The sequence below is a fragment of the Balaenoptera borealis genome, assembly GCF_965194805.1.
Source record: "Balaenoptera borealis genome assembly, chromosome: 8".
Taxonomy (NCBI): domain Eukaryota; kingdom Metazoa; phylum Chordata; class Mammalia; order Artiodactyla; family Balaenopteridae; genus Balaenoptera; species Balaenoptera borealis.
Window position 1 is genome coordinate 33,163,485 of NC_138865.1, and position 26,232 is coordinate 33,189,716.

Sequence of the window (26,232 nt, forward strand, 5' to 3'; positions counted from 1 at the left end):
TTTCAGACATTACATGAAATTTCAAAAAAAAAATATGTAATTCATTGTGATTTATTTTCTTGTTATAGACATTCATAAGCAGAGGTAATTTTGTACCTATTTTGTCTTCTTTTATTTAAAGAGTTTCCCTTAAAACTCTGTAAGCATCAAGGCCTATAGAGTTTTGGACATCACTGACATGTTCCCTGGACTAAGTTAGTTTACCTGTGTAATCCTAGTCCGAGGAGGAGGTGGGTTTCTCAGAGAAACAAACATGCAATACCCATCACTGCCATGGGAACATGAACTCACTGAAGATTAGGAGAGTGGCAATAGCTCCTGGCCTGCAGTAGCATATATTTACTAAGACTTTCTACTGTTTAAATGAATTAGCTACTGCTGTGTAATAAAGTACTACAAACACTTGATGGCCAAAGCAACAACCACTTATTTAGCTCCTGAGTGGCTCTGTTGATCTGGGCCAGGTCCAGCTAATTTTGGATAGGCTGCTGGTGCTTCTGCATCAGCCATCCAGTGGGCCAAAAGTTGGCTGGTTTAGGATGATCTCAGCTGTGATGACTCATCTCCACTCATCTTCCAGGTAGTCAGTCTCTCATCCTCTAGGAGGCTAGCCGGAGTGTTCATATGGTAGTTGGGTAGGTTCCAGGAGAGAGAACAAATCACATGGGGCTTCTTGAGACCTGGATTCAGAACTGACCATCACTCTTCTGTTGCATTCTGTCAGCCTAAGCAAGCAGATGTCTCTCCTTTCCCTAAAGCAGTTAAGGAACACCCTGGTAAAGGAGACCCAGCATCTTTGACAAATTTGATGGTGACCCTTTGCTATTGGCCTGAATTGACAGTGGGAGATACTACCATGGCAATACCAATGAGGATGTAGAGATTCCAGAATGGCAGAAACCAAGAGGCAGCACTTAATTATCAGTGGGAAGGTGGATATAATTACATAATACAGCAGTGCAAGAGTGGTTACCAAGTACCTTGACCTTTGGATTGTATAACAGTGGCTACTTTGTCATAGTGTCCCTAGGGGCAAGGTAAATGTAGAGCACACTAGCATTTCTTTAATTGCATGATACTGGCTCCTCCCCTAGTACACAGAATTCGTGTCAGTTCACAGACACACAAACCAATCAATGAGGGGACTGTTGACTGTTTTTCCTATCTGAAGAAAAACATGGTAATACCAGTGTGTGCGTGTGTGTGTGTGTATTGTCCTATTTCCCAAAGGTTGTTGAAGTTATTATTCAGAGTAACTGTGGGGATGGGGAATATGAAGACTCTTCAAAGCCTCCATAAACCCAATCTGTGAATAGCCCCAGCTCCACAATGTATAAGTGGGATAGATGTGGGAATAGATGCTGCAGAATCCTCACACTGATCTTCAAACTTGTAGAGTAAGAGCTATTTCAATAGAAAGAGCCAAGTGGAAACCCTGGAAACTGACATTTTAGCCAAAACAACAACTCAGAAAGAATAATGCACTTCAGGAGGATTTATTGAGATTAATGCCAGAAGAGTCATAAAAGATGTAGTGGTAGTAGTCTCCATCATATTCCTTTTCCATTTATGACCCTTGCAAAACCAGAAGAATCATAATGGATAACAGTAGTCTGCTATAACAAAGTATGGTAGTCTCAATTTATAACTTCTATGCTGAGTGTTGAATCGTTGCTAAAAGACATCTACCAAATTCAGACACTTAGTATGTGGTGTTGACCTGGTGATCACATTACTTTCCATTCTCATTAATGAAGAGGCTGGGCTTCCCTGGTAGCGCAGTGGTTAAGAATTCGCCTGCCAATGCAGGGGACACGGGTTCGAGCCCTGGTCCGGGAAGATCCCACATGCTGCGGAGCAACTAAACCCGTGTGCCACAGCTACTGAGCCCGCATGCTGCAACTATTGAAGCCCACGCGCCTAGAACCCATGCTCCGCAACAAAGAGAAGCCATCACAGTGAGAAGCCCATGCACTGCAACGAAGAGGAGCCCCCGCTCACCGCAACTAGAGAAAGCCTGCGTGCAGCAATGAAGACCCAATGCAGCCAAAAATAAATAAATAAATAAATAAATAAATGTATTTATTTAAAAAAAAAGAGGCTCATGAGCAGTTGGCTTTTTCATGGGAAAACAGAAGTATACATTCATTGTCTTGCCAGGGGCCCATGTTAACATTCTTGCTCTTTGTCACATATAGTTCACAGGGACCTTGACTTTATGCAGAAATACCACAACAGTCCACAATAATATCAAAATCTTGATTGGACCTGGTGAACAAGAGTGACAAACAACTCAGATGACCTAGTAATTTACATTTGAGTTTAGCTGATCAGTAGGGCTGCCTTAGGCTGACTCTGTCTCTCAGCTGAGGTCACTGCTTCTCTCAAGGCAACCTTCTGCACATGAATTTCACCTTCTGTGTTCCAGCAACCCTCAGTGCTCCTCCTCACTTTGGTCTTGGAGTTAGCAATAGCTCCACAGGTACAAGTTCTGGGTGTATCACTATCTCTTGTTTGTTTCCCTACCTCCTGCTCACACATTTAAAAGTTCCTGTATTAAACCCTCATAAGTTGCCTGAAGTATCCCATCTGTACTCTGCTAGGACCTTGGTGGGACATGTCCCAGTGGTTGGAAATTCTCAGGAGAGAATATTTTCTCAATTCACCTATAAGGGATGACAGCTTTCCATGTATGGAAAGTCTATGTATGTCTCTGTCTTGGCCTCCCAATTTCACATAGGTCTCAATGTTTGTACTGTGTCTTTTTGTACTGCAGTCTTTTAAAGTTCAGCTGTGGGGTTCTAAAGTAAAATGCTTTAGTTTTTGCTTATTTTCGTGGATTCATAATCACAGGTGACTTTGATTACTTGCAGTAATTAACTCTGAAGGATTCAGAGGATTTTCCTCTCAAACCAGCCCCAGTCTGAATTCAAAATACTAACCTCCCTCCCCCATATACTCTCATATTCCTTAGATTGAAATTCTATTATGGTATGTTTGTTTGCTACCTTTATCTCCATCTAATTAATACTCTGCCCAGGATTAGAGCAAATGTTTCTTACTACTCTTACTCCACAATGCCAGCTGAAGTGTCTTTTTCTGATCCATAGAAGGCAGTTTTTTCCTAATACAGTTAACATAATTATTCTGGGCTTGCCAATCAAAATCTACTACACCTAGAATGATGAGACAAAATTTACTTCATTTTTTACCATAACACATTTTCAAAGAGTACATCACCAGAAAATTGTGTCCAGTTTTTTCTTGACATAGCACACTCTATGCTCACATCATCATGTCTGGCTTTGGATATGTAGCTGCAGACAGAAGGGACATCATCACCAATGGGGAAACAGGCATGCAGCTGGTTCTATTACCAAACATATAAAGCAAAGGTTGGACAGAGATATAGCTAACGTTGGAAAAACCTGACAAGCCTATGCTTAATTGGCTCCCTCTTGGATTTGGATTTGAATACATGAATTATCTGAGAGGGTATCACTGCATTTTTAATCTCAGGAGGGACTGAGATAATAAAGGCACCCAAGTTATAACTCTGCCCGGAGTCTTGAGTTCTGTCTGATTTGAAAGGTTCTCTGGTTCATCAATTATGAAAGAGGATTTTCACCAAAAATGGCTTTCTGTTTGTGTCAAGGCTATTCAGAGAATGTTATAATTATCTATTTTCCAAAACTACTCAATTGACAGATAAGTGGAACAACTAAAACCGAACTATTTTTGTTATCCAAGATTGTTTTTCATTTTTAAATTTGTATATTTTCCTAAGTATTTATAACTAAGGTATAGAGTATAACACAAGAAAATTATTTTTTTAATCCCTTAAAAATATACATTAACAGGTATCTAGGACCCAAACAAAAATGTAGGCCAAATATACACAGTTGTGGAATTTTAAGCAATATTTAAGGAACAGCAGTTAGATGCTAATTACACTTCATAAAGTCAGGCTGATCAAATATGCCTTCCTTGGGTCTCATGGATGTACAGGCCTAACATTAGGTCTGTTGTATTATTTTAAAACATTTCCCCTTGGCGCTTTAACATTAACGAGGTATGATCACAGCACTTCTCAGTATGATACACTGGCCCTGAAGGTAAGTGACAGACCTGCCAACTGCTGACTGCCAACTGGCAAGTGGTGGTGAGAGCTAGAGTGTGAATCCTGGCTCTAGCACTCACTTGCTGAGTGACTTCAGACAAATGATTTCCATCTGAGGCTCAGTTAAAATATTAAATATGTACTTTATTTCTTGTAGAACTTTTGAATGACTAGTATGGTACTAAGCTAGGTGCTGGGGTTCCACACGAAAGTCTCAGTTTTGTCTTTATGAGGCTTGTGGTAAAGGAGAAAGAAACAAATAATCACAAACACACATAATTACAATATGTGATTGGTTCTATAAAGGCAAAACATAGCATGCTATGTGAGACCATAACAAGGACAGTGAATTATAATTGTGGGTGCCATGGAGAAAGTCTTCTAAGAAAGTCATAACTAAGCTACAGCATGAAGAATAAGGAAAAGTGAGACCAGCACAGTGGTCAGGAGCAGTAGTCCAAGCAGGGACCAGAGATGTGAAGGGTCTGATGGGAACATCATGTTCTTGAAGGAACTGGAGGGAGGTCAGTGTGACTGAAGCACAGACGAAGATACCAAAGAACAAGGCTGTAGACATTGGCTGGGCCTCATCAGCCATTATAAGGATTTTTAAAGAATCTTAAATGCAAAGGAGATCCTTCTTGGGCTTTTAAGCAGGGGTGTGAAATGATTTGAATTGCACTTTAAAAACCTCACGCTGGGCCCTACAGAAAGGATAGATGGCAATGGAAAAGGAAGGACTTTGGGAAAGACAGTAAAGAGCCTGGGAAAGCAGTGTAACTCCAGGTGAGAAGTGATGACTGAGAATTTTTCAGACTGTATGAAAATACATGAATCCTTGAGAAAGAGCACAAAAATTATCAAAAATGTGAAATAAAAATTGTACATCTTTTAAGATTCAGAGCACCAAAGGCAAAGGAGAATTTTTAAAAATAGAAGAAAGCATATGAGTAGTAATCAATTGCATTCTTATATACAGCAAAAAAACTAAACAGATTTTTAAAAAGATAATATTTATAATGACAAATACTATCAATATATTAATTATATACACGACACAGAATAAATTTAATAAAACTTGTGAAAAAATAAACAAAACTTCAGTGAGACATGTTAAATAAAAATTAGATAACTGTTAATTATATATATGTATGTATGTATATATATATATAATTAACATATAATATGTATGTGTGTATATATATATATATACATATATATATATATATATATATATATATATATATATATATAACTATGGATGGGAAGAAAATGTCATAAAGATGTCAACTCCCAAATATAACCATATATGCAATGCAATTTCAATAAAAATAATGACAAGGATTTTTATGAAAATTCCAAAGCACATATTAAATTTCTTATGAAAGATAAAGAAGCCAAACATTGCCAAGACAGTTTTGAAGAAGAGCAAGGCAAAATTCAGTGTAGAAGGGGCATGTTTTAAAGTTTAATAAGTTTTGATAGGCAATAATGTAGCAAAGATAGGGGTGAGATAAGAGAAGAGAATAAAAAATATGGAACATAATCACAATCATATGGAAATTTGATATATGACTAAGGTGACACTGAAGATAATTTGGTGAAAAATGGATATGCTAGAGTCAAGACGGCGTACTAGGAGGACACGGAATTCACGTCTCCTCACAACCAGGGTACCTACCAGGCACCAGTGGGGGACCACAGACACCTAAAGGGAAGGGAGGAACCCCCAACGACCGAGTAGGACACGGGGAATGGGGGGAGTGAAGGGGGAGAAGTGGAGGCGGGACAGGACTGGCACCCCTGAGGGGTGGCTCGGGGAGGGGAAGGGATCCCATGCCCGAAGGGGGAAATTGGGGAACCATTGGGAGGGCAGAGGATCAAAAGAGAGTATGGCCAGGTTTCCCCTGCCCACTTGGACCCCCAGGAACCTGTTGGGATCCTGGGCCTGATCCTCTGCCCACCTAGACCCCCTCCAGCCACGCAGGCCCTGAGGGAGTGGGAGGGAGGGAAGGGGGAGAAAAAGTAAAGGCTGGAGCTCCAGGACTGGCACTCTGAGTGGTGGCTGTAGTTTCTACACCCAGCGGGACCCACCTACAGTTAGGGGTCCAACGGTGACAGGGGAGACCGTAGGGGAGGGGCACAAAGGAATGGAAGGGAATGCAGCTAGTGCTTTCCCTGTCCACTTAGGCACCAGGAACCCTGTTGGGTTCCCAGGCCTAATGCTATACCCTCAGAGCCTCCCTCCTGCCATGCAGAGCACAAGCCCCACCCCTACATCCCCACCCAGGGCCCTACTTCTACACTTGGAGAACCCCTCCAACGAGCTGGGCCTAAACCCCACACACACACTCTCACTCAGGGACCTACCTCCAAACTCCAGAACACCACACTCCAGAGGCCCTCTCACCTTCTGTGCAGGTCCTAAGCAGAGGCCCGGCCCCATGCTTGAAGGTCGCCCCACCTAGGCCCCATCCAATGCTCAAACGTAACCCCCCCACCTGCCTAGGTCCTGCCCCACCAAAAACCACACCCCTGCCTAACTTCCACCCCTGCTTAAACTCCGCCCCCATAGCCAAGGCTTTTTTTTTCCCCCCCTCTTTTAGATTGGGGTCCTATTTTACCTTGTTGATTCATTGTTGATTCTTTTATATTTTTATTTTTCCTAATACATCTTTTATTTTTCTAATTTTATTTTATTCTTTATACTTTGTTAGTGTTCTCTCCTTTTGGCTTGCCACCCCCCCCCCCTTTTTTTTTCTTTTTTCTGTTGTGGTTGTTGTTCAAATGTAGTTTTATTTTTCCTAATATATTTTTTATCTTTCTAATTTTATTTTGTTTTCTATTCTTTGATATTGTACTGCTCTTTTTTTTCTTTTTTTCTTCTTTTTTTTTTTCCCTCACCATGAAGCTTGCAGAATCTTGATTTCCAGGCTGGAGGTGAGGCTCAAGCTCCTGAGGTGGGAGCTCTGAGTCCAAACTGCTGGACTAACAGAGAACCTCAGACCCCAGAGAATATCAATTGGGGTGAGGCCTCCCAGAGGTCCTCATCTCAGGACCAAGACCCAGCTCTATCCAACTGTCTGTAAACTCTAGTGCTGGACGGCTCAGGCCAAACAACCAGTAAGACAGGAATACAGCATCACCTCCCCCCAAAAAAAAGAAATGACAAAAAAATTTGTTACAGACAAAGGAGCAAGGTAAAAACTTACAAGACCAAATAAGTGAAGACGAAGTAGGCAACCTACCTGAAAAAGAATTCAGAGTAATGACAGTAAACATGATCCAAAATCTCGGAAAAAGAATGGAGAAAATAAAAGAAACATTTAACAAGGATCTAGAAGAACTAAAGAGCAAACAAATAGTGATGACCAACACAATCACTGAAGTTAAAAATACTCTAGTAGGAATCAATAACAGAATAACTGAGGCAGAAGAACGGATAAGTGAGCTGGAAGATAAAATGGTGGAAATAACTGCCAGGGAGCAGAATAAAGAAAACAGAATGAAAAGAATTGAGGAGAGTCTCAGAGACCTCTGGGACAACAATAAACGCACCAACATTCGAATGATAGGGGTCCCAGAAGAAGAAGAGAAAAAGAAAGGGTCTGAGAAAATATTTGAAGAGATTATAGTTATAGAAAACTTCCCTAACATGTGAAAGGAAATAGTCAATCAAGTCCAGGAAGCACAGAGAGTACCATACAGGATAAACCCAAAGAGAAACCCACCAAGACACATATTAGTCAAATTATCAAAAATTATTTTCAAAGAAGAAATATTAAAAGCAGCAAGGGAAAAGCAACAAATAACATACAAGGGAATCCCCATAAAGTTAACAGCTGATCTTCCAGCAAAAACTCTGCAAGCCAGAAGGGAGTGGCAGGACATATTTAAAGTGATGAAAGGGAAAAACCTACAACCAAGATTACTCTACCTAGCGAGGATCTCATTTCAATTCAATAGAGAAATTAAAACCTTTACAGATAAGCAAAAGTTAAGAGAATTCAGCATCACCAAACCAGCTTTACAACAAATGCTAAAGGAACTTCTCTAGGCAAGAAAAACACAAGAGAAGGAAAAGACCTACAAAAAAAAGCCCGAAACAATTAAGAAAATGGTCATAGGAACATACATATCGATAATTACTTCAAATGTAAATGGATTCAATGCTCCAACCAAAAGACACAGACTGGCTGAATGGATACAAAAACAAGACCTGTACATATGCTGTCTACAAGAGACCCACTTCAGACCTAGGAACACATACAGACTGAAAGTGAGGGGATGGAAAAAGATATTCCATGCAAATGGAAATCATAAGAAAGCTGGGGGCTTCCCTGGTGGGTCAGCGGTTAAGAATCCACCTGCCAACGCAGGGGACACAGACTCGATCCCTAGTCCGGGAAGATCCCACATGCCACAGAGCAACTAAGCCTGTGCGCCACAACTACTGAGCCTGCGCTCTAGAGCCCATGAGTCACAACTACTGAGCTCACGTGCTACAACTACTGAAGCCCACACACCTAGAGGCCGTGCTCCGCAACAAGAGAAGCCACTGCAATGAGAAGCCTGTGCACCACAAGGAAGAGTAGCCCATGCTCGCTGCAAATAGAAAAAGCCTCTGCACAGCAAGGAAGACCTAAAGCAGCCAAAAATAAATAAACTAATTTTTTAAAAAAAGAATATTTGACATTGTAACATTTAAAATATTTAGGGCTTCCCTGGTGGCACAGTGGCTAAGAATCCACCTGGCAATGCAGGGAAAACAGGTTCAAGCCCTGGGCTGGGAAGGTCTCACATGCCACGGAGCAACTAAGGCTGTGTGCCACAACTACTTAGCCTGCACGCTAGAGCCCGTGAGCCACATCTACTGAAGCCCACGTGCCTAGAGCCTGTGCTCTACAACAAGAGAAGCCATCGCAATGAGAAGTCCGAGCACTGCAATGAAGAGTAGCCCCCACTCGCCACAACTAGAGAAAGCCCACGCACAGCAACAGAGACCCAACTCAGCCAAAAATAGGAAAATAAATTAATTAATTTAAAAATATAATATTTTTTAAAAAAGCAAGCTAGAGTAGCAATTCTCATATCACACAAAATAGACTTTAAAATAAAGACTATTACATGAGACAAAGAAGGACACTACATAATGATCAATGGATCAATCCAAGAAGAAGATATAACAATTGTAAATATTTATGCACCCAATATAGGAGCACCTCAATACATAAGGCAAATGGTAACAGCCATAAAAGTGGAAAACATCAGGAACACAATCATAGTAGGGAACTTTAACACCCCACTTTCACAAAAGGACAGGTCATCCAAAATTAAAATAAATAAGGAAATACAAGCTTTAAAGGATACATTAAACAAGATGGACTTAATAGATATTTATAGGGCATTCCATCCAAAACCAAGCAAATACACTTCTCAAGTGCTCATGGAAAATTCTCCAGGATAGACCATATTTGGGTGACATATCAAGCCTTGGTAAATTTGAGAAAATTGAAATCTTATCAAGTATCTTTTCTAATCACAATGCCATGAGACTAGACACCAATTACAGGAAAAAAATTATAAAAAATACAAACACAAGGAAGCTAAACAATACACTACTTAATAACCAAGAGATCACCGAAGAAATCAAAGAGGAAATCAAAAAATACCTAGAAACAAATGACAATGAAAACACGACGGGCCAAAACCTATGGGATGCAGCAAAAGCCGATCTAAGAGGGAAGTTTATAGCAATACAATCCTACCTCAAGAAACAAGAAACGTCTCAAATAAACAATGAAACCTTACAACTAAAGCAATTAGAGAAAGAAGAACAAAAAAACCCCAAAGTTAGCAGAAGGAAAGAAATCATAGAGATCAAATCAGAAATAAATGAAAAAGAAATGAAGGAAACGATAGCAAAGATCAATAAAACTAAAAGCTGGTTCTTTGAGAAGATAAACAAAGTTGATAAACCATTAGCCAGACTCATCACGAAAAAAAAGGGAGAAGACTCAAATCAATAGAATTAGAAATGAAAAAGGAGAAGTAACAACTGACACTACAGAAACACAAAGGATCATGAGAGATTACTACAAGCAACTATATGCCAATAAAATGGACATGCTGGAAGAAATGGACAAATTCTTAGAAAAGCACAACCTTCCAAGACTGAACCAGGAAGAAATAGAAAATATAAACAGACCAATCACAAGCACTGAAATTGAGACTGTGATTAAAAATCTTCCAACAAACAAAAGCCCAGGACCAGACGGCTTCACAGGTAAATTCTATCAAACATTTACAGAAGAGCTAACACCTATCCTTCTCAAACTCTTCCAAAATATAGCAGAGGGAGGAACACTCCCAAACTCATTCTACGAGGCCACTATCACCCTGATACCAAAACCAGACAAAGATGTCACAAAGAAAGAAAACTACAGGCCAATATCTCTGATGAACATAGATGCAAAAATCCTCAACAAACTACCAGCAAACAGAATCCAATAGCACATTAAAAGGAACATACACCATGATCAAGTGGGGTTTATCCCAGGAATGCAAGGATTCTTCAATATATGCAAATCAATCAATGTGATACACCATATTGGCAAAATTGAAGGATAAAAACCATATGATAATCTCACTAGATGCAGAAAAAGCTTTTAACAAAATTCAACACCCATTTATGATAAAAACCCTCCAAAAAATAAGCATAAAGGGAACCTACCTCAACATAATAAAGGACATATATGACAAACCCAAAGCCCACATCATTATCAATGGTGAAAAACTGAAACCATTTCCTCTAAGATCAGGAACAAGGCAAGGTTGCCCACTCTCACCACTATTATTCAACATAGTTTTGGAACTTTAAGTGACAGCAATGAGAGAAGAAAAAGAAATAAAAGGAATCCAAATTGGAAAAAGAAGTAAAACTGTCACTGTTTGCAGATAACATGATACTATACATAGAGAATCCTAAAGATGCCACCAGAAAACTACCAGAGCTAATCAATGAATTTGGTAAAGTAGCAGGATGCAAAATTAATGCACAGAAATTTTCTGCATTCCTATACACTAATAATGAAAAATCTGAAAGAGAAATTAAGGAAACACTCCCATTTACCATTGTAACAAAAAGAATAAAATACCTAGGAATAAACCTACCTAAGGAGACAAAAGACCTGTACGCAGAAAACTATAAGACACCGATGAAAGAAATTAAAGATGATACAAACAGATGGAGAGATATACCATGTTCTTGGATTGGAAGAATCAACATTGTGAAAATGACTCTACTACCCCAAGCAATCTACAGGTTCAATGCAGTCCCTATTAAACAACCAATGGCATTTTTCACAGAACTAGAACAAAAAATTCCACAATTTCTATGGAAACAGAAAAGACCCCAAAGAGCCAAAACAATCTTCAGAAAGAAAAACGGAGCTGGAGGAATCAGGCTCCCAGACCTCAGACTATACTACAAAGCTACAGTAATCAAGACAGTATGCAACTGGCACAGAAACAGAAATAAAGATCAATGGAACAGGATAGAAAGCCCAGAGATAAACCCACGCACATACGGTCACCTTATCTTTGATAAAGGAGGCAAGATTACACAATGGAGAAAAGACAGCCTCTTTAATAAGTGTTGCTGGGAAAACTGGACAGCTAGATGTAAAAGAATGAAATTGGAACACTTCCTAACACCATACACAAAAATAAACTCAAGATGGATTAAAGACCTAAATGTAAGGCCAGACACCATCAAACTTTTAGAGGAAAACATAGGCAGAACACTCTATGACATATATCACAGCAAAAGAAATGGAAATGAAAACAAAAATAAACAAATGAGACCTAATGAAACTTAAAAGCTTTTGCACAGCAAAGGAAAGCATAAATAAGACGAAAAGGCAACCCTCGGAATGGGACAAGATATTTGCAAATGAAGCAACTGACAAAGGATTAATCTCCAAAATATACAAGCAGCTCATGCAGCTAATATCAAAAAAAACAAACAACCCAATGTAAAAATGGGGTGAGGACCTAAATAGACATTTCTCCAAAGAAGATATACAGATTGGCAACAAACACATGAAAAGATGCTCAACATCACTAATCATTAGAGAAATGCAAATCAAAACTACAATGAGATATCACCTCACACAGGTTAGAAAGGCCATCATCAAAATATCTACAAACAATAAATGATGGAGAGGGTGTGGAGAAAAGGGAACCCTTTTGCACTGTTGGTGGGAATGTAAATTGGTGCAGCCACTATAGAGAACAGTATGGACGTTTCTTTAAAAACTAAAAATAGGGGCTTCCCTGGTGGTGCAGTGGTCGAGAATCTGCCTGCCAATGCAGGGGATACGGGTTCGAGCCCTGGTCTGGGAAGATCCCACATGCCGCGGAGCATCTAGGCCCGTGAGCCACAACTACTGAGCCTGCGCGTCTGGAGCCTGTGCTCCGCAACAAGAGAGGCCACGACAGTGAGAGGCCCGTGCATCGCGATGAAGAGTGGCCCCCGCTTGCCGCAACTAGAGAAAGCCCTTGCACAGAAACGAAGACCCAACACAGCCAAAAAAAATAATAAATAAAAAATAAAATTTTTTTTAAATTAAAAAAAAATTAAAACAAAAATTTACCCTTATATCCTTTAAAAAAAAAAAAAAACTAAAAATAGAACTACCATATGACCCAGCAATCCCACTACTGGGCATATACCGTGTGAAAACCATAATTCAAAAAGAGTCATGTACCACAATGTTCACTGCAGCACTATCTACAATAGCCAGGACATGGAAACAACCTAAGTGTCCATCGACAGATGAATGGATAAAGAAGATGTGACACATATACACAATGGAATATTGCTCAGCCATAAAAAGAAACGAAATTGAGTTATAGTGAGGTGGATGGACCTAGAGTCTGTCATACAGAGTGGAGTAAGTCTGAAAAAGAAAAACAAATACTGTATGGTAACACATATATATGGAATCTAAAAAAAAAAATATGGTTCTGATGAACCTAGGGGCAGGACCGGAATAAAGACACAGACATAGAAAATGGACTTGAGGACATGGGGAGGGGGAAGGGTAAGCTGGGACAAAGTTAGAGAGTAGCATTGACATATATATACTACCAAATGTAAAATAGATAGCTAGTGGGAAGCAGCTGCATGGCACAGGGAGATCAGCTTGGTTCTTTGCGACCACCTAGAGTGGTGAGATAAGGAGGGTGGGAGGGAGTCGTAAGAGGGAAGGGACATTGGGATATGCGTATGCATATAGCTGATTCACTTTGTTACACAGCAGAAATTAACAAAACACTGTAAAGTAATTATACTCCAATAAAAAGTTTAAAAAAAAAAAAGAATGGATATGCTATATTTGGAATTATGTCTTCCTGATGAATTGATCCTTTTTTGTTTAATAAGGTTTTTTTAAAATAAATTTATTATTATTATTTTTTTAAATTTTTGGCTGTGTTGGGTCTTCGTTGATGTGTGTGGGCCTTCTCTAGTGGTGAGTGGGGGCTACTCTTTGTTGTGGGGCACAGGCTTCTCATTGTGGTGGCTTCTCTTATTGCGGAGCACTGGCTCTAGGCACGTGGGCTTCAGTTGTTTTGGCACACAGGCTCAGCAGTTGTGGCTCGTGGGCTCTAGAGCGCAGGCTCAGTAATTGCAGCACACAGGCATAGTTGCTGCACGGCATGTGGGATCTTCCCAGACCAGGGCTCAATCCCATGTCCCCTGCACTGGCAGGTGGATTCTTAACCACTGCTCCACCAGGGAATTCCCTGTATTGATCCTTTTCTCATTTGAATTATATCTGTTTTTTTATAATACTCCTTAACTGGAGATTACTTTTTCTAATAAACCACTATAATTTTCTAAGGAAAAAAAAAAAGAATGGATATGTTAGGGGTTTTAAACACTGGCTATGCATTTAATTCAACTGGGGAGTTTATAAAATAATTTCCCGGCCTCAGCTCAAAATCACAGACCTTGAAATAGGGAAAAAACTGAAGGTTTATGTTATATGAAAAATTTAATGCAGTTATTCAGCCAAAGAGACGATTTTCAAAAGTGAACACAGAGGCCAAGGGTTCAACTTCTAAGAATGGTGAAGTAACAGGTAATTTTAAACAACAAACACACTGAAAATGACTAAAAAATGATACAGAATATTTTTTTTCAGAATATTTTAAAATCTGTTGTGAAGGAGAAGAATGTTCTAGAGGTATATTCCAAGAGCCTAACTTTTTTTTTTACCTGTAGAAAAAAAAGAATTTACCAATTCTATAAATGGCAGCAAAAAAACCTGAGGAGAAACCTGAGGAACTGATATATTAATGGAACTAACATATAAAAACTGATGTGAAAATCCTCACAAAGGAGAAGGCCCTTGTAAACCATGGAATGGCTATACACCATGGGTTAGGATAAGTGGAAAACAACCCAGCTTACACAGAGATTAAAACCCAGCTTTTAATCATCTAAATCTCTTATTGGACTAAGAAGATTGGAGGTTACTAGTGCCTGAGTATCCTTCCAGAATCAACTATAAATCCAAATTCCCTATTGAACTTTCCAAAACCAATTTCTAGTATTCAAACAAAAATAACCAGATATAAGACAATATCCAAATAACCCAAAACAAACAAAAAGACCTTTGAAACAAAATCAGAGATACAGATAATGAAATAACTATGCATGTATATAAAGTAAATGTCCTTAATATTATTTGAATAATTAAAATGTAAGATTGTAATATTCCATTGTATATATGTACCACATCTTCTTTTACCCATTCCTCTGTCTATGGACATTTAGGTTGATTCCATGTCTTGGCTATTGTAAACAGTGCTTCAGTGAACATTTGGGTGCACATATCCTTTTGGACCATATTTTTCTCTGGATATATATACAATGGAATATTACTCAGTCATTAAAAAGAATGAAATAATGTCATTTGCAGCAACATGGAAGGACCTAGAGATTGTCATATTGAGTGAAGTAAGTCAGATAGAGAAAGAGAAATATCGTATGATATCCCTTATATGCGGAATCTAAAAAGAAACGATACAGATGAACTTACTTACAAAACAGAAACAGACTCACTAACTTAGAGAACGAACTTATGGTTACCAGGGTGGAAGGGTGGGGGAAAGGGATAATTAGGTAGTTTGGGATTGACATGTACACACTGCTATATTTAAAACAGATAACCAACAGGGACATACTGTATAGCACAGGGAACTCTGCTCAATGTTATGTAGCAGCCTGGATGGGAGGGGAGTTTGGAGGAGAATGGATACATGTATATGTATGGCTGAGTCACTTTGCTGCGCATCTGAAACTATCACAACATTGTTAATTGGCTATACTCCTATATAAAATAAAAAGTTTTAAAAAATCAATAAAATAAAATTTACATGAAAAAGTAAAAAAAAAAAGTAAGATTATAATCTAGGGCAGAGAATCCAGCAGAATTCCCAGGCTTGAAAAATATAACTTAAATTACAAACTCATTAAATGAGTTTCACTTCAAATTAGATACTGCCAAAGAGAGAATGAAGTGTTCTAGAACAGTGCCTCTCAAAGTTTGGGCAAATCACAGCAACATGAGCATCAGCAAAGAGCTAAAAAGAAGTGCACATTTTAAGGTCCCACCCCAGAAGTACTAATTGAGAATTATGAAGGTGGACCCAGGAATAAACTTTATCAAGATCTGGTGATGAAGAATTCTGGGAAGGCTTGGATGGGAAATTGTGCTTAACTTCAGTCAATTTCAGCTCTTAGCATAGTAGCAATTATCCATCCCCCACCCCCAGCCACATGGCAGGCAACTGTGCACATCTCCTGAAGCAGCTTGTACACAGCTTGTGGGAGTCAGGGTGGGAAAAAAGGATCCTATGCTCCAAATATTAGGGACCTGTGCTCTGATTTCTGATCGCTGCTTCTGATCACAGAGGTGCAGTCAAAGAAGTCAGTGGCCATTTTTGTTGTACCTACCGTAACTGTTACAAACCCCTCCCCCTCCAGCTAAAGTAACTTCCATGGGATCTAAAGGGCCAGTACCTTTTCTTTCTCCCTCTTCATTTTTCTACTTTTCCCCTTTTAGGAGACATTAAGACACTCAAAAACAACTTCAAATATGGGGAAAACTAGAAATGCCCAGGAAAAGTTGCAGACTAAGAAAAGACCTGAGAAGAACTAAAGTTTACACCTCAGGCTGATCCTTGCCACAGAGACAGTCTACAACAATAAAATAAACAAACAAGACAATAACAAAAAAAGCAAACCATGGGGGAGGGAGAGAATCTGATATTCTGAGTTACAACCTCATTAGATTCAAATAGCCAGTATTCAATAAAAAATCAAAGAGCATACAAAGAGACAGGAAAGTATGGCTAATTCAAAGGAAAAAATACGTTAACAGAAACTGTCCCTGAAAATGACCTGATGGCAGACCTACTAGACTAAGACTTTTAAAAAACTGTCTTAAAGGTGTTCAAAGAACTAAAGGAAGACATGGGGAAAGTCAAGAAAATAATGTGTTAACAAAATGGAAACATAAATATAGAGAAATGAAACCTAAAAAGAGACCAAACACTAAATTCTGGAGCTGAAAAGTACAATAAATTAGATGAAAAATTCACTCGAGGGATTCAAAGGCAGATTTGAGTAGGCAGAAGAAAAAATCAGTGAAATTGAATATAAGACAATGGAAATTATTGAGGTTGAGGAACAGAAAGAAAAAAGATTTTAAAAAGCAAACAGACCCTAGGAATAACCTAGGAGACCCTAAGAGAACCCTAAGAGAACTATGGGACACCAACAGAAAGACCAACATACACATCATGCAAGCCCCAGAAGGAGAAGAGAGAAAAAGGGGCAGAGAGAATATGTGAAGAAATAGTGGCTGAAAACTTCCTAATTTGATGAAAGTCATGAATATAAACAGTCAAGAAATTCAATGAACTCCAAGAGACCCACAATGAAATAAAATAAGACCCCCATCGAGACACATTATAATCAAATATTTGGAAGACAAACACAAAGAGCAAATCATGAGGGGAGCAAGAGAGAAGTGAATACTAGGGATCACATACTAGGGATCCTCAACAAGATTAGTGGCAAATTTCTCATCAGAAACTTTGGAGTCCAGAAGACAGTGGGCTTGTATTTAAAGTGCTAAAAGAAAAAAAAAACCTGTCAATTCAGAATCCTAAACTCAGGCAGAATCCAATTTAGGCAAAACTGTCTTTGAATAGTGAGGGATAAATCAAGATTTTCCCAGATAAACAAAAGCTGAGTGAGACTGTGACCATTAGATCTGCCTGAAAAAAATGCTCAAGGGAGTCTGCAAGGTGAAACAAAAGGACGTTGGACAATAATTTGAAACCATATACAGAAATAAAGATATCTATAAAGGTAAATACATGGGCAATTATAAGAGCCAGTAGTATACTTTTTAAAAATTTCTTGGCTGTGTCACGCAGTATGTGGGATCTTAGTTCCCTGACCAGGGTTTGAACCCATGGCCCCTGCAGTGGAAGCATAGAGTATTAACCACTGGACTGCCAGGGAGGTCCCAAGAGCCAGTAGTTTTTTAACAATGGTCTATAACTGTATTTTTTGTTTGCTAAAAAAAACCCCAAAAAACAAAAATTAATATGTTTAAAAAAAGTTAACATAAAAGCTATTATTACTGTACCTTATTTTCTATATAACTCAGGAGACTAATGCATTTAAATCATTTGTTTGGGAGCACACAATGTATAAAGATGTAATTTTGTGATATCTACAACCAAAAGGGATGGGAATGGAGTTGTAAAGGAGCAGAGTTTTTATATGTTATTGAAGTTCAGCTGCTATAAATTCAAATTTGCATGTTATAACTTTATGATTAAATGTAATCCCCATGGCAACCACAAAGAAAATACCTACAGATTATAAACAAAAGAAAATTTACAAGGAATTTAAACATCTCACTGTGAGAAAACCCAACTAAACGCAAAAGAAGTCAGGAATGTAGTCAATGAGGAATGAAAAAGCTGTAGGGCATATAGAAAACATTAGTACAATTACAGAAGTAAGTCCCTGCTTACCAGTAATTACTTTAAAGGTAAATGGATTAAATTCTCCAATCAAAAGATAGAGATTGGCAGAAGAGATAAAAATACATTACCCACCTATATGCTGTCTACAAAAGACTCACTTGATATCCAAAAACACAAACAGTTTGAAAATAAAAGGATGGAAAATGATAGTCCATGCAAACAGTAACTAAAAGAATGCAGGAGTGGCTATACTTATATCAAACTAAATATACTTTAATCAAAAAAGTTTACAAGAAATAATGAAGGCTACTATATATTAATAAAGGCCCAATGCAGCAAGATGTAACAATTATAAACAATTATGCACCTAATGACAGACCATTGAAATACATGAAGCAAAAACTGACTGAATAGAAGGGAGAAATAGACAATTCTGCCGTAATAGTTGGCGATATTAATCCTGCTCTTAAATAAAGGATAGAACAGCCAGACAGAAGACAACTAAGGAAATAGAGAACTTAACACAATAAACCATTTATATCTAATAGACATATACAGAACACTCCTTCCAACAACAACTGCACACACGTTTTTCTCAAGTGCACATAGGACATATGCCAGGGTAGACCATATGACATGCAACAAATCAATTCTCAAGATTTTAAAAAGATAAGTATCGTACAAAATATCTTCTCTGACCACAATGGAATGAAGTTAGAAATCAATAACATAAAGAACACTGGAAAATTCACAAAACTGTGGACATTAAATAATACACTTTTAAGTAATCAGTGAATCAAAGAAGAAATCACAAGGAAATTAGAAAATACTTAGAGATAAATGAAAACAAAACACAACATACCAAAACCTATGGATGCAGCAAAAGTGGTGGTAAGAGGGAAATTTGTTAAATTAAAAAAGAAATTTCTTGAATCAACAATCTAACTTTACAACTTTAAGGAACTATAAAAAGAATGAACTAAATCCAAACCTAGCAGAAGGAAGGAAATACTAAAGATTAGAGCATAGGTAAATGAAATAGAGAATAGAAAAATGGAGATAATCAATGAAACCAAAAGTTGATTCTTTGCAAAACGTCAACAAAATTGACAAATCTTTAGCTAGATGGACTAAAAAATAGAAGACTCAGATTGCTAAAATCAAAAGTGAAAGTGGGGACAATACTCCTAAATCTACAGAAATAAAAAGGATTACAAGAGAGAACTATGAACAATTTTATGTGAACCAATTGGATAACACACATAAAATGGACAAATCCCTAGAAAAACAAAACCTACCAAGACTACATCACACACAAAAAGAACAATCTGAAAAGGATCAGCCATGATGGTAGAGTATAAAGACTCTGAGTTCACCCACTCTCACAGGCACACCAAAATTTAAATTATTTACAGAACACCTATCAAAAAGACCAGAACCTACCAGAAAAGAGCTTCTACAAAGAAAGATATGAAGAAGGAACCACAACTAGGTGGGTAGAAGGGGTTAAGTGGTGGTATAGTCAAGACCCATACCCGTGGGTGGGTGACACACAAACTGGAGAATAATTATAATTGAAGAGGTTATCTCCAAAGAGTGAGTGGTCTGAGCCCCACATCAGACTCCTCCACCTGGGGGTCCCAGAACATTTGGCTTTGAAGGCCAGCAGGACTTAATTTTGGGAGACCCAGAGGGCTGTGGGAAATAGAGACTCCATTACTAAAGGGCACACACAAAATCACATGCTACAAGATCCAAGGCAGAAGCAGTAATTTGAAAGGAGCCTGGGTCAGACCTACCTGCTGATCTTGGAGAGTCTCCTAGAGAGGCAGGAGGCAAGTGGAACTCACCCTGGGAATACAGACATTGACAGAAACTACTTTTGAGAGCTCATTCTACTACATGGACACCAGTACTGATAAGCACCATTATGGAATACTCCCTCTAGCTTATTAGCCTCAAGAACCAACCTCCAACTCCACCCCCTGCCCATCTAACAGCCTGTAGGCACCAGCACTGGGATGCCTCAGGCAAAGTATTAACTGGGCAGGACACAGCCCCACCCACCAGCAGACAGGCTGCTTTAAGAACCCCATAGCCCATAGCTACCCCTGGACATGGACCTGCCCTCCAGAGGGCCCAGAACCTGGCTTCCCACACAAGTGCACAGACACTAAACCTAGGACCCCCAATGCCCTGCAGTCAGAGACCCTGGGACCGAGCTGTGTGCACCAGAATGCAGGCAGCAGCCAGAGAATCTACAGCCCTGGCCGTCAGCAAGCCTGCTTTAGCTATGGAACCAACCTCACCCACCAGCAGGTGGACACTGACCCCACGGCAACTGTACTCCTGCAGCCTATGGACCCAGCTCACATACCAGCAGGCCTGCACCGGCCCTCAGACTGGCTGGGCCCCAGCTGCATCCAGCTTCCAGCCACCACAAGCTTCAGGACACCCCAAACCCTGAAATCAGCTGTGTCAGGAACCAGCTCAACCCACCAGCAGTCCAACACCAGCTCTGGGAACCCTGGGCCCTGCAGCCAAACTCCATGTCCCAGCATTAACCCTAGGACCTGGCTTCATCCATCAGAGGGTAAGCACAGGCTCAGGATCACCTGGACACTGACTCCACCCGCCAGGAAGCCAGCACTAGCCCTAGAATCCCCCAGGGTTCAGCAACTAGCTGCCTCATAACCTGGCCCTGCCAACCAGAAGCTGGCAGCCTCCACACAAGGTAGGGCTTGGCAACCAACCATACCGGGGGCCAGCCAAGCCTACTAGACTGCCCATTAGTAGTCAGCCCAACACAACAGAAGGACCTATGCAGCCCACATAGGCAGCAGCCCTAGAGCATATAGCTTTGGTGACCAGAGGGGAGCACACCGCTGGGATGCATAGGATGTCTCCTACAAAAGGCCACTTCTCCAAAGTTGGGAAATGTAACCAACTTAACAGATAAACAGAAATAAAAACAGGAAGTTAGGCAAAATGAGGTGACAGAGGAACATATTCCAAATGAAGGCACAAGATTAAAAACCCAGAAGAAAAACCAAGTGGAGAAAAGTAATCTACCCAAGAAAGAGTTCAAGGTAACAATCGTAAAGATGATCGAAGAAGAGAAGAGAAAAACGGATGAACAGAGTGAGAAGAAATAGACATTGTTAACAAAGAGAAAACATAAAGAACAATCAAAGAGAGATGAAGAATACAGTAACTAAAATGATAAATACACTAGAAGGAATCAGCAGTAGAATAAATGATACAGAGGAATGGATCAGTGAGCTGGAAGACAGAGTAGTGGAAATCACTGATGCTGAACAGAGAAACGAAAAAGGAGCAAAAAAAAATTAGATGGTCTAAGAGACCTCTAGAACAACATCAAATGTACCAGCATTCACATTATAGAGGTCCCAGATGGAGGAGAGAGAAAGGGGCAGAGAATGTATTTGAAGACATAACTGCTGAAAACTTCTCTAACCTGGGAAAGGAAACAGACTTTCAAGTCCAGGAATCAGAGTCCCAAACAGGATCAACCCAAAGAGGACCACACCAAGACAAATTGTAACTAAAATGGCAAAAAAATAAAGATAAAGAGAGAATATTAAAAGCAGCAAGGGAAAAGCAACGAGTTACATACAAGGAAACATTCATAAAGCTATCAGCTGACTTCAGCAGAAACTCTGCAGACCTCAAGGGGAGTGACATGATATATTTAAAGTGATGAAGGGAAAAACCTACAACCAAGAATACTCTACCCAGCAAGACTCTCATTCAGATTTGATGGAGAGATTAAAAAAGTTTTACAGACAAGCAAAACCTAAGAGTTCAGCACCACTAAACCAGCTTTACAAGAAATGTTTAAAGGATTTCTCTAAACAAAAAAGAAAAGGCGACACTAGAAACATGAAATTATGAAAGGCTAGACCAACAATAAGAACTTAAGGGATACACAAAAAATTAGATGTAAAATATGATGTCAAAAACAGTTATCGTGAGAAGAGGGTAAAAATGCAGAGTAATTTAAAAGTGTTTGAAATTAAGAGATCAACAAATTTTAAAAATCATTTATACATATAGAGTTCTATATACAAAACTTGTGGTAACCATAAAACAAAAATCTATAATTGACACATGCCCAGAAAAAGGAAAGGAATCAAAATAGAACACTAAAGACAGTCATCAGATAACATGAGCAGAGAGAAAATAAGAAAAAAAACAAAAAAGAACCACAAAACAACCCAAAACAATTAACAAAATGGCCATAAGTGCATACATATCAATAATTACTTTAAACATAAATGGACTAAATGCTTTAATCAAAATATATAGAGTAACTGAATGGATATAAAAACAATACCCACGTACATGCTACCTACAAGAAACTCACTTCAGATTTAAAGACACACAGACTGAAAATGAAAGGATGTAAAAAAGTATTCCAGGCCAATGGAAACCTAAAGAAAGATGGGGTAGCAGTACTTATATCAGACAAAATAGACTTTAAATCAAAGATTGTTACAAGAGACAAAAAAGGACATTTCATAACGATCAAGGGAGCAATCCAAAAAGAATAACAATTGTAAAGATATATGCACCCAATATGAGACAATCTAATTAACTAAAGCAAGTATTAACAGATATAAAAGGAGAAATTGATAGTAACGCAATAATATTAGGGGACATTAACTCCTCACTTACATCAACAGATCATCCAAACAGAAAATCAGTATGAAAAACCAGGCCTCCAGGCCTTATATGACACATTAGACTAGATAGACTTAATGGATATATACAGAACATTCCAACCCAAAGCATCAGGATACACATCCTTTTCAAGTGCACATGGAACATTCTTCAGGGTAGATCACATGCTGGACCACAAAACAAGTCTTGGTACATTTAAGAAAATTGAAATCATATCAAGCGTCTTTTCACACCATAAGGCTATGGCACTAAAAATCAACTCTAAGAAAAAAACTGCAAAAAATGCAAACATGTGAAGGCTAAATGATATGCTACTAAACAACCAATGGATCACTGAACAAATCAAAGAAGAAAGTTTTAAAAACACCTGGAGACAAATGAAAACAAAAACACAACGATCCAAAATCAATGGGACACAGCAAAAGCACTTCTAAGAGGGAAGTTTAGAATGACACAAGCTTACCTTGGGAAACAAGAAAAATCTCAAATAAACAACCTAACCTTACACCTAAAGGAACCAGGACAAGAAGAACAAACAAAACCCAAATGTAGTAGAAGATCAAGGCAGAAATAAGTGGTATAGAAACTCATAAACAGAAAATGAAACTGAAAATGAAACAATGAAATTAATAAAACAGAAAACTAATAAAATGAAACAATGAAACTAATAAAACAGAAAATGAAACAGAAAATGAAACTAATAAAACAGAAAATGAAACAGAAAATGAAACAATGAAACTAAGAACCGGTTCTTTGAAAACATAAACAAAATGGATAAACCTTTACTCAAACTCATCAAGAAAAAGAGAGGGCACAAATCAATAAAATTAGAAATGAAAAAGAAGTTATAACCAACACCACAGAAATAAAAAGAATCTTAAGCAATTACTACAAATATGTATTTGTCCAATAAAATGGACAACCTAGAAGAAATAGACAAATTCCTAGAAATGTGTAATCTCCTTGAAAACATAAACAGACAAATTACCAGTAATGAAATTGAATCAGTCATTTTAAAACTCCCACAAACAAAAGTCCAGGAACAGATGGCTCACAGGCAAATTCTACCAAACATTTAGAGAAGAGTTAACACTTATTTTTCTCAAACTATTCCAAAACCTGAGGAGGAAGAAAGGCTTCCAAACTCATGTTAGGAAGCCAGCATCACCCTGATAACAAAACTGGAGAAAGATATCACAAAAAAAGAAAATTACAGGCCAATATCACTGATGAACATAGATGCAAAAATCCTTAATAAAATTTTAGCAAACCAAATCCAATGATACATTAAAAGGATAATACACCATGGCCAAGTGGAATTTATCCCAGGGATACAAGGATGGTTCAATATCTGAAAATAAATCAATATGATGCACCATATTAAAAAATTGAATAGTAAAAAACATATGGTTATCTCAGTTAATGCAGAAAAAGCTTTTGACAAAATTCAGCATCCATTTATGATTAAAACTTCAGAAAGTGAACTTAGAGGGAACACACCTCAACATAATACAGGCCATATATGACAAACCCACAGCTAACGTCATACTCAATGGTGAAAACCTGACAGCTTTTCCTCTAAGATCAGGAACAAGACAAAAACGCCCACTCTTGCCACTTTGATTCAACATAGTATTAGAAGATCTAGCCACAGCAATCAGAAAAAAGAAAGAAATAAAAGGAATCCAAATTGGAAAAGAAGAAGTAAACCTGTCACTGTTTGCAGATAACATGATAATATACATAGAAAATCCTAAAGGCATCATGAAAAAACTACTAGAGCTCATCAATGAATTCAGTAAAGTTGCAGAATACCAAATTAATATACAGAAATCTGTTGATATCTGTTGATATCAGAAAGGGAAATTAAGGAAACAATCCCATTTACAATCACATCAAAAACAAAAAAGTACCTAGAAATAAAACTACCTAAGTATGTAAAAGACCTGTGCTTGGAAAACTATGAGATACTAATGAAAGAAATAGAAGATGACACAAACAAATGGAAAGATATATCATGTTCATGGATTGGAAAAATTAATATTGTGACAATGACCATACTATCCAAGGCAATCTACAGATTCAATGCAATCCCTATCAAAGTAACAATGAAATTTTTCACAAAACTAGAACAAATAATTTAAAAATTTGTATGAAAACACAACAGACCTCTAAATAGCCAAAACAATCTTGAGAAAGAAGAACACAGCTGGAGTTATCACACTCCCTGACCTCTGAATATGCTATAAAGCTACAGTAATCAAAAGAGCATGGTACTGGCACAAAAACAGTCACAGAGATCAATGGAACAGAATAGGAAGCCCAGAAATAAATCCACATACTTGTGGTCAATTAATCAATGATAGAGGAGGCAAGAATATTTAATGGAGAAGAGACAGTCTCTTCAATAAGTGGCGCTTGTAAAACTAGACATCTACATATAAAAGAATGAAATCAGAACTTTTTCTCACACCATATACAATAAATTCAAAACAAATTAAATAATTAAACATAAGACTAGAGACCATAAAACTCCTAGAAGAAAACATAGGCAGAACACTCTTTGACATAAATAGTAGCAATAATTTTTTGCATATGTCTCCTAAGGCAATGGAAGTAAAAGCAAAAATAAACAAATTGGACCTAATTAAACTTAAAAGCATTTGCACAGCAAAGGAAATCATCGACAAAACAAAATGACAAAAAAACAAAAATATAACATACTGAATGGGAGAAAATATTTGCAAATGATATGACTGATAAGCAGTTAATATCCATAATATATAAACAGCTTGTACAATACTAAAAAAACAAACAATCTGATTAAAAAATGGGCCAAAGACCTCAATAGACATTCTTCCAAAGAAGAAATACACATGGCCAATAGGTACATGAAAAGATACTCAAAATCACTAACCTTTAGAGAAATGTAATCAAAACCAGAATGACTTCCAATACTATGTTAAATAAAAGTGGTGAGAGTGGGTGGTTTTGTCTTGTTCCTGATCTTAGAGGAAATGTCTTCAGCTTTTCACCATTGAGTATGACGTTAGCTGTGGGTTTGTCATATATGGCCTTTATTATGTTGAGGTATGTTCCCTGTAAGTTCACTTTCTGGAGAGTTTTTATCATAAATGGATGTTGAATTTTGTGAAAGGCTTTTTCTGCATTAATTGAGAGGACCATATGTTTTTTCATCTTCAATTTGTTAATATGGTGTATCACATTGATTGATTTGTGGATATTGAAAAATCCTTGCATCCCTGGAATAAATCCCACTTGATCATGGTGTGTGAACCCTTTAATGTATTGTTGGATTCAGTTTGCTA

The 26,232-nt window shown here is 38.1% G+C and overlaps 1 protein-coding gene across 15 annotated transcripts in view; it reads right to left on the reverse strand.

Annotated features, from left to right (window-relative positions):
- Positions 1-26,232, reverse strand: part of LOC309633339 (uncharacterized protein) — a 122,991-nt gene that overhangs the window by 78,303 nt on the left and 18,456 nt on the right. The window contains exons 3-4 of one of the 15 annotated variants that reach the window (XM_082402046.1): positions 19,999-20,050; positions 2,847-3,370 (exon numbers count right to left, since the gene is read on the reverse strand). The exons of 13 other annotated variants lie outside the window; for them this stretch is intronic. In XM_082402046.1, coding sequence (XP_082258172.1) covers positions 3,339-3,370; positions 19,999-20,050 — 84 coding nt within the window. In that variant the 3' untranslated portion in view covers positions 2,847-3,338. Of the gene's footprint in view, positions 1-2,846; positions 3,371-19,893; positions 20,051-26,232 lie in introns of those variants that run through there. One more of the 15 variants, XR_014247442.1, reaches the window with a different exon arrangement.